Genomic DNA, 15,210 nt, shown 5'->3' with positions numbered 1-15,210 from the left:
TCAGCATGGTATGTTGCATCTTTGTTTTCCTAGTCTTTTTATTGGGTGGGGGCTTAATTGAAATATGAGACTTTCTGCTTTAACAGCTAATAGGTAAGCATGTGTTTTCCAAAACTGGACCCTCCAAATAGACCTCCGTGTCAAACTGAATGATCAAATATATGGAAGCAGCACTTGAAGCCCAAGATTGCTGCTTGAAGCTATATTCACTACAGTTGTTCGAATATTGAATAGTTCTTCTGTTAATGATACATCTCTTTTTATCAACACCAATCCCATACTTCCATGACCTCGATGAGTTACAGTCGCCATTTTCAGTGAGTAATGGACTCAGGAATGACAAACGTTATTGACAGATCGTGTGTTGTTGTTTTAAAAGCAATGTTTATTACAAAAACGACCAATTTCTACATGCATACAGTGCCAATCCTTCAAAAGCCTTTGCAATAGTAAGTGAGATAGTTCTTAATAATAATTTGAAAAAGAGAAATATTCACAAGCTGTTTGAATGGGTTTGGATACATGTGTTATCAGTGTCTGCAGGTCATAATGCTTAAAACATGACAAATTACACCAACGTGACCAATGGTAGAAAGTTTTTAAGAGTGAATAAATGTGTGAGGGGACTGGGTTTAACAAACCCGCTTCGTCATGGCGAGGTTGATGTGGGGCAGGTCGAGCAGGTCCTTGTCATTTAAACGTGTAACCGTGTGAGGGGTTTAACACCTATATTATCTATTAAGTATTTCCGAAGCACAACGGTACAACATCAATATGAAGCAGTAGGCTGTAGCACAGTGATTTAATATATCCCAGGGGACCTCCTCATAATAAAGAAGTTGACATCCGAATATTCTCTTCCTCATGTGTATCACTTCTTAATGCCTTTCAAAGACCTGATCTCATATCGTTCAGTAACAGTCAAATAGCCAATTCCCTTCCACTGATTTACCCACTGAACTAGAAATAAAAGAGACCAGAGACACCACCTCATCTTTTTCATATTTAGATCCACTCACCGTTTCGCGAACACATGGTGTCATCATTATTTGATAGCATTTCATTAATACATACTATGATTTGGTAGGAATCGTACTCTGGACAGTGATAAAGATTTTTTTATAATGGAAATGTCTTTTGTCACGTTTGATGATTATTGAGATTCGTTTCTAACTAAAAATGTTTTTTAATCTGATGCTATATCAACTAAGATTACTGAAATTAAAGAAGTGATCATCCAGTATATTTAATCTTAATTCTATTACTGTACATACGCTGGACCCATTGGTCACCATACATTTCTTTTGAGTCTTGTAATAGACGCCCAATCACTTCACACTTTTCTCTTATGATTGAAACAATTGGTAAGATAAAAATACCAGTCGACATGACAACTGAAACCGAAAAATGTGCTTCGTGATAAGAGATCTAGAATTGAAGCTGGCGTCATCATTTCCGAAACGAAGCTGTGTCGGCAAACGGGTCCAATTTGGAGATTTGAGAACGTATAGAATTTTGGATACAGGTGTAGGAATAGGCCGTGCAATAAAGAGCGACAACAACCTATCGCAACGACATTGATCAGTACTTGAATATCTGACCTTGATCAACTTAGTGTTTGCATTTTGCCATTTCACGAACGCGGTAATACAAAAATGTGTAGATAAGAACTGTGAAAGTTTCAGGTTATTTTTCTGAAGACTCCTAAGGCCTGAGCAAAGTCACAAGGTCTACATTCATCTCTAAAATCAGAGAAAGTGTTTAGATATGTTTATAAGATACACATAAGAACACAAGCATTTTTATCGTCCATATAATGAATGTCTATAGGTATGTTGAATACCATGTTTCTCCATGACTTATTAAACATCTGTTCATATACATATGGCCTGTATAACTTCATTGAACATATTAATAATCACAATCATATATATAACATCGTTTGAGATTTTAATTTGATGTTGGATTGTATAAGTTCCAAATCTGACAAAATTCAGTAGTCACACGCCTCTCCTGCCCAGATCATACACATAACATATGGACACATATCGAAAAGAGGTAGGACAAACAACCCTTTAACAAAATGTGCCGAAGACCCAGCCAGCTCCCGAGGAAGAAGCGGAAGTTTCCTGGCCACTTCCTGTCTGACATTCTCCAGTCAGTCTGTTGAAGTTGAAGAACAGACAGTTGTGGAGTCTGTAACAGTTGATGCTGCACTCCACGAGACTTGAGGCATTACCACGTAGCATGGTGATAGAGGAGTCATCCAGTTTGTGGCCTTCTTTCACTTGTAACTTATTCCTCAAGCATCCACCTGTAATTTTCAATTCGTATACAAATTTGTATATCTAATGACTCATTGTGCCATTCAGCACACTTCCAGCTCAGTCATGGAAATATGTTCACCAGGACATTCTGAACCAGTTTCTGAAGAACACTGATCGATGACACTCAAGCAGCCAGAAGCGTCCCATCCGGTCCCAATCTTAGCATTATTCTATTGCGACTTATGTTACTTGTTAGTTAACGTTGATGTGATACAAGTAGTATAAACAGCCACACCCTAGTTAATAGTATCCTTTATAGTTACCTAAATGTCACTGTGGTCAAACCTTTTTTTAGAATAACATTTATTCTGATCTTTTTTCATTGTCCCGATTTTGAAAGTGAAATAAAATACATTTCGATTTTGTAAAAGAAACATTTGGTCCTGTCTTCAGGGAAGTTTAAATTTTCCAGAGTGCCATTTATAAATGTCTCACCTATATTCTGTCCAAACACTTGCATCTCACACATCATCATGTGAGTAGAGGAGGAAACTTTTACATATCTGGCCATGACCTCCTGTTCACAAGACACAGTCTTTGATGGACCTGTGAAACTGCCGAGTTGGTTGACGCAGACTTTCGGGGATGACAGAGGACAGAGTGTAGGATGCAGATCAAAGCCGACGATTTTAAAAAGATCTGGGCGACCTAAAAAAACATATGATTCATACAACGGAGTGTTATCTCGAGCAAATAGTTTCATACGAATTCCTCCCTATGCGTCCAACTAATGTTTGGTCGTTATCTGATCAACTGACCAAAAGTATGCCCGATGCAATTCCCTATTTTGACTGGTACCATATGTTCCCATGCTTTTATAGGTGAAAATGGCCTTACCGTTGCGTGTCTTTGTGAGCGGTGACCTATTATCATGGTATCAGCATTATTTGATAGCAATTCATAAACACAGCCAGACAGATATATTTGTACGAAGGCCAATTGACCCATTGTTCATTGTAAATACATTATATATTTTTGTCTAAGAGTTACCTGATTCATACTTCTTTTTTTAGAACACCTACATTAGAATGTATAAAAGTTAATCATTGTATCATAATGATAACTGACAGAGTCTTTCTAAACAAAAATAATGAAGATTAACTGTTTATGGGATATACATTTCCCGCCGACTTGCATAAGGAGGACAATAATATATTACATGAAGTTCATCCTCAATTACATGACAGTGTTTACATAAGACGGCATCATCCGCAATATCCCTATGAAAAAGTTCAATACCAAGAGTATTTTGTCCATATCAAATTCACATGATCACGGAATAGTCGGAATTGTAAATGGAATTCTTATTTCAGAAGAGATTTCTTAAGATTATGGAGAAATGCTTTATTGCTTATATTTACTTTCATTTGCAAAAAATATTATTTATTTTTGCCCCAATTAATCCTTTCCGAAGACAAGTTGTACTAATTTCATGGAAGCTAAACTGTAATGTTTGCTAATCTTCCCAACTTACCCAGGGAACCTGTTCTCCTGAAAACAGTGATCCTCGAAATATTGTACACATGAAGAAGGTCCACCATCCACCAGACGTGACCACCACGTGTGTGCATACAGCCGTCAGTATTGAGGTTTCCACCTGTTACACCATCCACAGCATAGAATGAAGCAAAACTGTAGTACGTGCTTGACTGAATGGTTGGTTTGCCTTGAGCTATATTTGTCTGAACGGGCACTGTAAAACATAGAATATATTTCGAGATACGTATATGACAATGTTTCGATTCAGTTTCTATGGAGGAACATGCGATGTGGTTAACTTACATTGGTTGATGGTAAACGCCGCACTCAGCAATATTCCAGCTATATGACGGCGGTCTGTAAAACATCGACTCTGGGCCAGACAATCCAGTCATTGATATCATGAGCATAGATCCACGCAGTTGGGATCGATACATGCAAGTCATCCAAGTCAGCGAGCCTGACCCCCCGATCCCGTTAGTCGCCTTTTACGACAAGCATAGTCACCTTTTACGACAAGCATGGGTTGCTGAAGACCTATTCTACCCCGGAGTCTTCACGGGTCTGGTGAACTTACAATATGGCTCCCGATATTGCGTACGCATGTGAGTAACCGCATTTTACAAATATAGTGTCATTCCCTGGGATATCAATTAATGAATAAATTTCTGGATAAGTATCATCTTTTATCTCAATTTCAAATCCTAAACAGCCCTGTGCCATTTGGATTGGTGATTTGGATATATCATCAGTCATATATGAAGCATAATAAATATTCATCAGCAAGAACAGCTTCGATTCTTATACTATTTTAGTTTGAGAGGCATGGCCAAGACCCATGATAAAGTGATAGGTGTCTCCGAACCTATTTAGGATACATGCTTAATGTGAGTTTGAAGATGAAAGATCGGATCACAGTGGCAACAATTGTATGTACTGCCGTCTATAGACCTGACTTTTGCATTGTCCCTCTTGACGAAATTCTTTATATTATATTATATATTTGCTTAGTTACCCAAAATGTCAGTTTAATACCGCTGTATTTCTAGGGTTAAACAAGCTAAATCTTTGTGATCTGTCCTTCCCAATTTCGTTTTCAAGCAGTGATGATCATGCCATACTGTTACACGTAACCTTATACTGCAACTCAGCCACTCGCTTGATAGCTTCACATGTGTTAGCTGATCTTAACTAAATATAAAGCACAAATACAACCCACAAGACCTGTTGCCTGTGTTGCAGTTTCTTTACTTCTTTTTTTCTTTAATGACAAGCAGCAGACTCTCTTCACTTGTACAGAGCGTACGTTATTCAAAATTAACATACCGTTTTAAATTAGTTAAAATCAATTCAGTAAATGCGCCATCGTGTAACTTGATTTTCTGGTCCAACACTTATGAACTTATGAACAATACAGACATGTAGAAATTCGTTATCACTCGACTGTCTGGTTTGTATACAAGCTGCCGTTGTATGGCAGTGCGAGTATTCCCGTGCGACTCCATGCAACAAAGAGATGGAGATTCTAAGAGTGGTGGATGGAGATGTTTCGGTACAGTAGCTTTGTCAAGCAAGTGTGAATAATGAACTTGGTACATACACTATATGCTTGATACATTGCTGAGTACAGCGTTAAACAACAAACAAAGATATTATCCCGTGGTCTCATTACTGTATATCCTCCATTGTACTGTATATCATCCAAGAGTGAATAATAAACTTGGAACAGAATATATATATAAGATTGAACACAGTTTAAATAGGGTAGCGCTTTCAACTCGTACCACGTACGCGTCTCATGATCATCAGGCCATAACTACATAACATGCTTCTAAATGTTCACTGAGTGGAATCGTGTGTTTGAAAGAAGAATGAATCTTCACAGTTCACAAACAAAGCAGCCACACAACCGCACGATTCCACTCAGTGAACATTTAGAAGCATGTGGAAACGGAAACTTTTTAGTTTTCCCGCTATATCAGCTAAATTTTTATCATGAACCTAAATTGTAGCAAAAAGAGCAACATTTCATTCATTAAATAAGTTGAATGTAAAGGCGTAAGTTATTTTTCCATTGTCACCTTGGTATCGTAAGGTCATAGTTTTCCTAAATGTTATGACGTCATGTAACTATATGTTACTACTTCATGTCCGTTATTCAGATATGGCCTGATGAGACTCGTACGTAGTGGAGGATATATCATGTCATCTGCGCAATATGGTTGGATAGGTTGGTTGGTTGGTTTTGTTGTTTAACGCTGTACTTAGCAATATTCCAGCTATGTGACGGCGCTCTGTAAATAATCGAGTCTGGACCAGACAACCCAGTGATTAATGTCATGAGCATCGATCCACGCAGTTGGGATACGATTACATGATTCAATCAAGTCAGCGAGCCTGACCCCCCGATTCCGTTAGTCGCCTCTTACGACAAGCATAGTCGCCTTTTCCAACAACAGGATAATAATAAGGATACATCATATTGCTACAGTATTATCCTTAACGGGATAATAAGGATAATATTGTACTAACATGATGGACAGAGAACACGTGAGGAACCAATTAAACAGGATTTGAATACATAGGTGGGTGATTATTGCTTAATAAGTTGAAAGAAAGAAGTTGTTATCCATAAATTGAGTCTACTTTGTCATCCGTCAACGGATGTAATCAAACAATACAGATATAAGAAGCCAAACTATTAATGTGTGCCTTGATAACCCTGTATGCAATTAAATCCAAACGTATTGAGAATAACAGGAACCTTTGGTCCGTAACATCATTCAAAGACTTAACACCTCAATGGTAATTATGTTACACTAATGATGGAAAAGATTACCCATAACAAGGAGAATGTAAAATCTCCGCCATAGCATAACGGCAGCAACAATGTTCTATTCTTTTAACAAAGGTTGTGTGTTTACGTTTCTATTTTGGGTGTAGTTAATTAGCTTGTGATCAGGTTCGTCTTCGTTAAAATGATATGATTCAAGTGTTACATTGGTGTATGAAGACATGGAACTTCTTATGGATTACAACATTACTTCTTTATCCATAAAAAAGTTCACGAGAGCATGGTTTTTTTTCTGTATGTCTATCAAATATGAATTGTCAGTGCAAGAATAACCAGTCAAGATTATCTGCCGAAACAGATTATATTGGGCGTAAAATCCAAAATAGTCATGAAATTATATGAAAGGATCACTGACAATTAGTGATGATACAAGATGTTAGCGACAAGGATACGCATGCTTGTTCTACTGGTAGCACCTGCCATTGACACAAGTTTAACAAGGCGACAAAGTCATCGATATCCCCCAAATCCCAAATTATCAAAAGGTACCAGTTCAACACCAGACCCATTTATGTGCCAAGTTTGGTGAAGAAATATTGTACGGTTCCAAACTCTGCTCCTGAAGTGGGAACTACTGCCATTTCCAGCCAAAGTCAAAGTTGCTGCAATTGAAACTGGAAATCATATTTTGTACAACCAAACTACCAAAAGGCGCCGTTTCCAGCATCAAAGTTGTTGCCTACGGAAGCGCTGAAGGGCCATGAATTGGAGCAAAAAGTTTTTACATATAGTGCGCCCGAGATACTAAAGCGTGGGAACGAAATGATCAGACATCATTGGGACAAATACATTATATCGTGCGTACAAAGTATTTTACCGTGCACACGCTTTAACAATGCCTCGTATTCTGCTAATGCTACACATAAAGTTACGTTGCAAGTAGTCCTTGTAAGTGGCTGGCAAAGTCTACGTAAAAGTTTGTCGCCCAGTGCGTCGCCGTGTTGCTGTCTACAAACTCCACTTAAACACTTCTTGTCGTAAGATGCGACAAATGGGATCGGGTGGTCAGGCTCGCTGACTTGGTTGATGCATGTCATCGTATGCCAATTGCGTGGATCGATGCTCACTATATCAATCACAGGATTGTTTGGTCCTGACACGATTATTTACAGCCGCCGTCATATTCCTGGAGTATTGCTGAGTGCAGCGTTAATCAACAAACAAACAAAGCACCGCTAAGAAGCTATTATAGAGGGTTTTTGGTTTGCGATCGGAATATGTTTTCGCCAATGCATACATGAACTGATGGTCGTCAGGCTGTGATTATGAATAAATGTTATCTGCATACATTGTGTACATTTCCTGTTAATTGTCAACTCTGAAGACCAACAACACTACATACTTGCATTGGCGTAAGGAAATACCATGCTATCTGGGTAAAACAGATATTGTTTTTTACTCATTAATTAAAAACAATAAGCGCATTGGTCACAGCGGGTAAGAGGTGTATATAACAACGGAAAAAAACGTAACTGTGCTTCATATAACGTCAATAAGATGCAAAAGAGTAGAGGATATTTTGTGTTGATGTGAAACTACATGAAAATACTCCAATGTCTGGCAATGAAAGTAAGTGATTTTTTTGCAAGACCATTTCCGAAATAAATAAGCTCCCAAACACAACCTTGTAACAGGCATGAAGCACGTGACTTCGTACATCACGTGCAAGGGGTGGTATGCCATACTTGCCTCGGTTGTGAGAAGACGGATATTGTTTTATTAAAAGCAAACGCCAAAAGACACTTTACTAAACTCATTTAATCCTTGGCTCGCAGATTTGGATAATGCATGTCATCGTATCCCAATTGCGAGGTGTGCGGGCTCAGCCAATGTCAGCGCTTACAGATTATGGATGGTTGCTAAGCCTCGGTTCCACACAGCTTAAGGGGCGGTCGGGTGGCGCAGTGGTGAAAGCGTTCGCTCGTCACGCCGAAGACCCGGGTTCGATTCCCGACATGGGTACAATGTAGGAAGCCCATTTCTGGTGTCCCCAGCCGTGATATTGCCGGAATATTGCTAAAAGCGGCGTAAAACCATACTCACTCACTCCACATAGCTTATAAATACATTCCATGCTTAAAGCACCATAGAGACGTCACAACCCCTGTCACAGGAAGTGACAGTTCCTATACAAACATATATTTCACATGACATCATTTGTCAATGTATCAAAATAATACCAAAATATAACCCATTCATACACTGTATAGGCGGTGAGAACATGTTGGTTGAAGTCACGTGACCTCAAAATGTTCTCTCACAGGGTCAAGTCATTCACAAAAGTACAGGTTTTATCTATCTCATGAAGAGGAGGGACTAATTCCCACGTTTCCTGCAATCACTGATCATTAAGCTTACCAAATCCAACTAAAATAGGAGAAGCTACAACTGTAAACATGTTTTAATTTGATAAATGACATTCCCCAGATTCCCCCTCGAAGTGACCAAGAAGGAAAATAAATAAATCTTGCACCTTACTGATACCATCAAATTCCACTTACAGATATGTTACTTTAGGTCAGTTCAATACCATCTGTTTTAATTTGTCTTGACTGATATGTCATTGAGGGTCTAATTTATGGGGGTCTAAACTGATGGTTTACGGGTTGTGGTGTTTGACATTTGGTTCCTTCTGTCTTAAGCTGTCTGGACACGGTTTGTCAATGTTACACACTGAACAGACATTTGCGCTTAAATAAATCAGAACTTAAATCTCAAATATGTATTGGTTCGTTAGTTTGATTAGGAATAGTAAACCTTCACAACACCGGAAGTAGTCACGTGACCTTAGTCAGTAAAATGATTGGTTCAGACTTATCGTTTGCGGTAGGTAGCAGATTATCATTGTTACTGTTAGGGATTATTCCTTTTGGATTATACCTTGGATATTGCATTTTTATGCTCAATCAGGGCTAAATTGTGTGCTGTATCTGTTATTGTCTTGGCACCTACTTGGAATACCATGTGTTTTACTCACTGTCTATCGTCATCATGCTACTTCCAACTAACACCACTGGAAATGTGTAGAGGTATGAACATATTGGAAATTTCGACCACTCTTAGACTAATGAATTCTCAAGTGGAAAATATCAAGAGTACCTCTGTACCATGTGAGCTAGTGTGTGCATTATTATTATAATTATTAATATGTAGAACTTTAAAACATTAATGGTATTTGTTTCTTGTGAATGTATGAACATTTATTACCTACGAGGGCAAACATATCGAGGTTAATAAAAATAATATGTGCCTTAGGGTCTAATCACGTCATGAGACAACAGTGTTTTGTTTCTGTCATCCGGACGGCATTGCTGACGTCATTCGAATCATATTGTGACCTGAGGTCGGAATGACGTCACACTAGAAACGACGTCATAGCTGAAGACGTCATTCGACAAATTGTGGTTCAGCTGCTGTTGCGACATGCTGCCCTTGTAGGTAAACACTAAAATTCGTCTCTGTGTGCACATGTAGACATCATCTTCTAAGTATAACAATATATGAGTGTTCATGTCATACTATGTTTAGACACTCGTATCGTGAACGTAGTATGACATGAACACTCATATCATATCCTCTATTTATGTCATAAAAAATCAGGTAGAAAGTAGAAACAAAAGAAGAGGAGAAGATATGGTATCATTATGGTAGCCCATGTAGTTCCTGTAGAGGTACCGATACAGTTGGGAATACTTACCAAAGATGGCCTTAATCATGCAATTTATAAACATTATCACTCAGGTGAAAAAGCATTAATATTTAGTGAATACATTTCGTCACATTGAACACCAATAAAACAAAGTGTTGTTTTAGAAAAACCTCTGTCTGTCCAGTTGACAGAGACTAGATAGTTATCCTGTCGTCAGCAGGCAAACTATCTTTGATGTATGTAGGTCGCACTTGAGAAAGAGGCTTGTTTATTACCGGAAAAGATATCAATTACACAATTGAAGCTAAACTCGCACACTGGTAGGTCGATGCGAATGATGTTGTTCACTGGATTTTCTGGTCCAGCCTCGATTATTTAAGACCGCTGTAATATAGCTGGAATATTGCAGAGTGCAGGGTTAAGCAACAAACCATCCATCAACATAGAGGTGACGTTGAAGCTTTAAAAAACCCAACTAACTTCTGAGTAACGTAACATATTCAACTTGAGCGCAAAAACATAGCCAATACTTACCTGTTACCTCCAAGGCTTCCAAAAGGAAACACACGATGGTATAAAGTAGGTTTGTCAAGGATGTCATGTCTGCGTCGATTCTGCGTTGTCGCTGATCTTGGAGCACCTCCTCATTAGGTACCGATATCAAATGTTCGGTCGATCACTTTGTTACACTTCTTTCAGCAGATACCTTTGCTTCTGTAGACAAATATAGAATAATTCAAGAAGTTGTAAGCTGTGTGATGAAAGCACTTACGTTCAGAGTAGTAAATAGGCCATTTGCTATTAGAATGGATGCGTTTTATCACCAATCAATGGTAGGACTGACCCGTGAAGTAACCTACTCATGTCATAATACGTGGCCAAATGGATCGGTTGGTGACACTGGATGGTTTGGCTGATTGTGCGTCATCGTACCCGAGTCACTGAGTCACTGACTACCTGTTCCATCACAATCAAAGTAGGTTGCTGGGGACCAATGCTATAAGCGGAATCCCCATTGGTTATGACAAAGTATATCCTCTTAACCAATGGTAGCAAGCTTATAAGAAAAACAGCAGAGACACGAACGCTCACAAATGCCCCATTAACACATGTTACAGGAGGCTGAACTCCAACTTAGGGCCCAGGGACATTGGGGAAGTCCGCATGTGAGGGTCTGTCTGACATACTCCTAAAACCATGTTGTAGTTCAAAAACACTACAGTGGCGTGTGTTGAAGCAATCGATGGTGCACGTTAAGATTGGAGGCAGTACCGCGGGAGGGAGGAGCTATCTAACTTGTGAACATTGCGTACATGGACGTCTTTCCCCAGGCATTAAGGAATGAATGAGTTTGGTATATCGCCGATTTGAACAGTTTCAAAGCTAGCCTGTTTAATCGAAATGGTGCAGGTCTTACACTTTTACCGCTTTTGTAAATTTGACCGTTTGTTGTTGAACGCCATACTCAAGCTAAATGACGTTGGTCTGAAAATATTCAAGTCAGTGGTTGCCATAATGGTCACCCATCCACGCTATAGGGATACGATCACATGCAATCAACCAATTCAACGAGACTGGCCACCTGATCCATTAGGTACAAGGTCACTTTGGTGACCTCGTTGCCCTCGAATATTTGAGTAGAGGTACGACGAACACGGTGACCTCGAATAATTCAGTGGAGCTATGACGTACATCTATATATGACATTATGACATTGATAACACACATGGTATTGGGAGTTGGACTTTTGTAAAACACAACTAAGCATTATTTGGCAATCTTTCAATTACGAACCACATTAATTCAAACTCTGGTGCATAGGGTCTCTGTAAACAAAGTGAACGTCATGGACATTTTTCTAGGGCAGATGATGAAAGCGTTCGCTAGTCACGTCGAAGACCCTGGTTCGATTCCCCACATGGAACACACACCGTGATATTGCGGCATTGTGCGGGCGTGACTCACGATACCAAAACCAACTTAGAAAAGCTTCCGTAATGATGACAATGACTATTTGTAACTCACCATGTATTGGAGACCATGTGATTATATAAAATATACTCTTCAAAAAAAGAAACTTAACATAGATGTAAAACCACTTTTTGCCAAATAATTACATTAAATGAGAACCAAATAAGTCAAACAGAAAGATGATGTGTCTATTATGCGCGAAAACACATGCAAAGCACATAAACGTAGCGTTTGGGGATCAAAAACGTGCAGCACAGGATCCTGCATTTAGGCATGCAGGCCCCCCTGCTGAATGGGTATAAAAATCCACATCAACGGCTGTTCATGCAGTCCTTATAACGGCAGTAGAGGCGGTGACAGAATGCCAAGACTGAATGCAGCTCAACGGAACAACGCCATTGGGAGATTACAAGCTGGAGCAACTCAGCAAGAAGTGGCCAGGCACTTTGGCGTATCCAGACAGACAATCTCCGCATGCGCACTTCGGACCCGATACAACAACACCAACAGAGTTGACGACAGACCAAGGTCAGGAAGACCATGGGTGACAACCCAAGCACTAGATCGATACATCCGGCTGCGACACCTCCGAGACCGCACTACCACAGCCACGTCTACAACCACACAGATCCCTGGGGTGCGCAGAATATCAGATCAAACGGTACGCAACAGACTGAGGGAGGCTGGACTTTTTGCATGAAGACCTGTTCGACGTCATGTATTGACCCCACGTTATCTGGCGGACCGTCTGCTTTGGTGCCAACAGAGGGTTAGATGGGCACGTGCAAGGTGGAGAAATGTACTGTTTACTGACGAGTCCCGTTTCCTACTCCTACTGCTGATGGGCGCGCACGTGTCTACAGACGTCGGGGTGAACGTTACGCCCCCAACTGTGTGCAGCAGGTTGTCCCATTTGGCGGCGGGAGTGTCATGGTATGGGCCGGAATTCATCACGGTGGTAGGACGCCTCTCGTACATGTGGCAGGTGCATTGACAGGTCTGCGTTACAGAGACTTGATCCTACAGCCTTACGTTCTTCCTCACGTCAACGTTCATGGCGGACAGTTCCAGCAGGACAACGCTCCACCGCATATTGCACGTGTTTGTCAGGACTTCTTACAGCACAACAACATCCAGACATTACCTTGACCAGCCCGGTCACCAGATTTGTCCCCGATTGAGCATCTGTTGGACGAGTTGGATCGACGCGTTCGCAGAAGGAATCCACCGCCCCAAACACTTCCGGCGCTTCTTGATGCACTTCAGCATGAATGGCAGCACATCCAACAGCGTGTTATTGACAACTTGATTGCATCTATGGGTCGTCGGTGTCAAGCGGTGATTGATGCACGTGGTGGGCACAACCGATACTGACATTTTCTGTACCCCTGTGACATTAACTGTATCGTGTACGTGTGTCCGTCTAGGTGACACGATTAATGTTTTGAACATTGTGTACATTGCTCTTCAAACAGTGTTTCAATTATGGTTTCTGTGTCCTATTTTGAAACAATCGCATTATATTACATTTTGAAAGTCAGTGTCAAGTTCCTTTTTTGGAAGAGTATATATCAGCTTGAATGAAATTCTTATTGTTTACTTTAAATAAATCAAATTACAAAGCATTTCTGACCGAGTGTCTTGTTTAGGTGAACGATTGACTTGCATTTGCATGCGTTTGTGACAGGTTTCTATTTGTCCACTACATACATTCCGTTCCTGCTGCCTGACCAACGTCTGAAGCTCACTGATCATCATGGTGACAGGGGAGAAAACATCATGGGGATGCACGACCTCTTGTTCACACGCCCATTGTTGGAAGGACCGTTTAAAGCTGTTAATACGGACCTCATGGGATGCTGTTGAACAGCACAGTGGGAAGCGGACAGATCCTTCAAATGCAAGAAGTGACAGGGTGACGAAACATCATATATAATTAATTTGAGTCTGGTAAAACTCAATACCGTGATTATCGCATGGATGCCTCAGAAATGCAATTAAAAATAACCGCACCCAATCCATCTCGTTAATTTCTGCTTCTGACAACAATGACACTGATTGGCATTGTTGATCGATGCTAACGTCATTAAAACAGTTCAATGTGTTACACGATGCCTATCTACACTCCTTCTCGAACACTCTTGTAAGAAGTGAGTATTGTTAGAAATGAAAACTTACAAACAAGAATTAATTTAATAGCATGATCTAATCTATTAGATCGTAACAAAATGGATTCTTCGAAACAATGGCATGAAGAACAATAAAAATAACTTAATAAAGGCAACAGAATGTAATTGTATTGAACCTATTGAACCTATTTTACTACACGAATTAATAATTTGGTTCTTGTGAGTGGGTACAATCATTGTCTTTGACGTCGTGTGTATTTGGTAGCGATGGTTCCCGAGATCACGAGGATCAACTTCGTAATTGTATTTGTGTGGATAACAAACCCTTGATGCAAAGATTTAGCTCATTAATTGTTCATACGTGATCACAGGTTTCTCCATCAGTTGGCACATTATAATATACCACGAGAATGAGTGGGTGCGTGATTGCGGACGTATGTAACAAAGTATTGTGTATCGAATTACTCATCGTATATAATACTGATACATTCTCAAATGTGGAGCAAATAAAATCGACAAAACCCTTTCCATATTCACACGAAAGCAGAGTCGATTGTACTATTCCAACTACATCACGAGCATGTGTTTATGAATCATATGTCTATTTTATGAAACAACTTTTACAATTTATGCAAGAAGCATGTAAAGATTAAGGAAACATTAAGACATTAAAGTGTAATTAAAGGTAGCAATATTTTCCGAAGACGGACAAAAACGTACTTGAAAGTAAGGTCACACACACTGGACATTTTACAAGCAGCATATACTCAAACTTTCCAGTAAAAATACAGGAGCTTGATT

At 39.7% G+C, this 15,210-nt stretch overlaps 1 protein-coding gene across 1 annotated transcript; it reads right to left on the bottom strand.

Moving 5' to 3' along the window:
- Nucleotides 1-1,046: 1,046 nt before the first annotated feature.
- On the bottom strand, nt 1,047-14,149 carry LOC124114484 (fucolectin-3-like). Its single transcript, XM_046475066.2, has 5 exons — nt 13,991-14,149; nt 10,844-11,023; nt 3,802-4,020; nt 2,763-2,975; nt 1,047-2,314 (listed from the first exon to the last, which is right to left on the bottom strand). Exons 2-5 carry the CDS (start codon nt 10,908-10,910, stop codon nt 2,076-2,078), a joined length of 738 nt encoding a protein of 245 aa, XP_046331022.2. The 5' UTR covers nt 10,911-11,023; nt 13,991-14,149; the 3' UTR covers nt 1,047-2,075.
- Nucleotides 14,150-15,210: the final 1,061 nt, after the last annotated feature.

Source organism: Haliotis rufescens, unplaced genomic scaffold (assembly GCF_023055435.1).
Source record: "Haliotis rufescens isolate VD_foot unplaced genomic scaffold, xgHalRufe1.0.p SCAF_2, whole genome shotgun sequence".
Lineage (NCBI taxonomy): Eukaryota > Metazoa > Mollusca > Gastropoda > Lepetellida > Haliotidae > Haliotis > Haliotis rufescens.
This window is presented reverse-complemented; position numbering and strand designations above follow the sequence as displayed.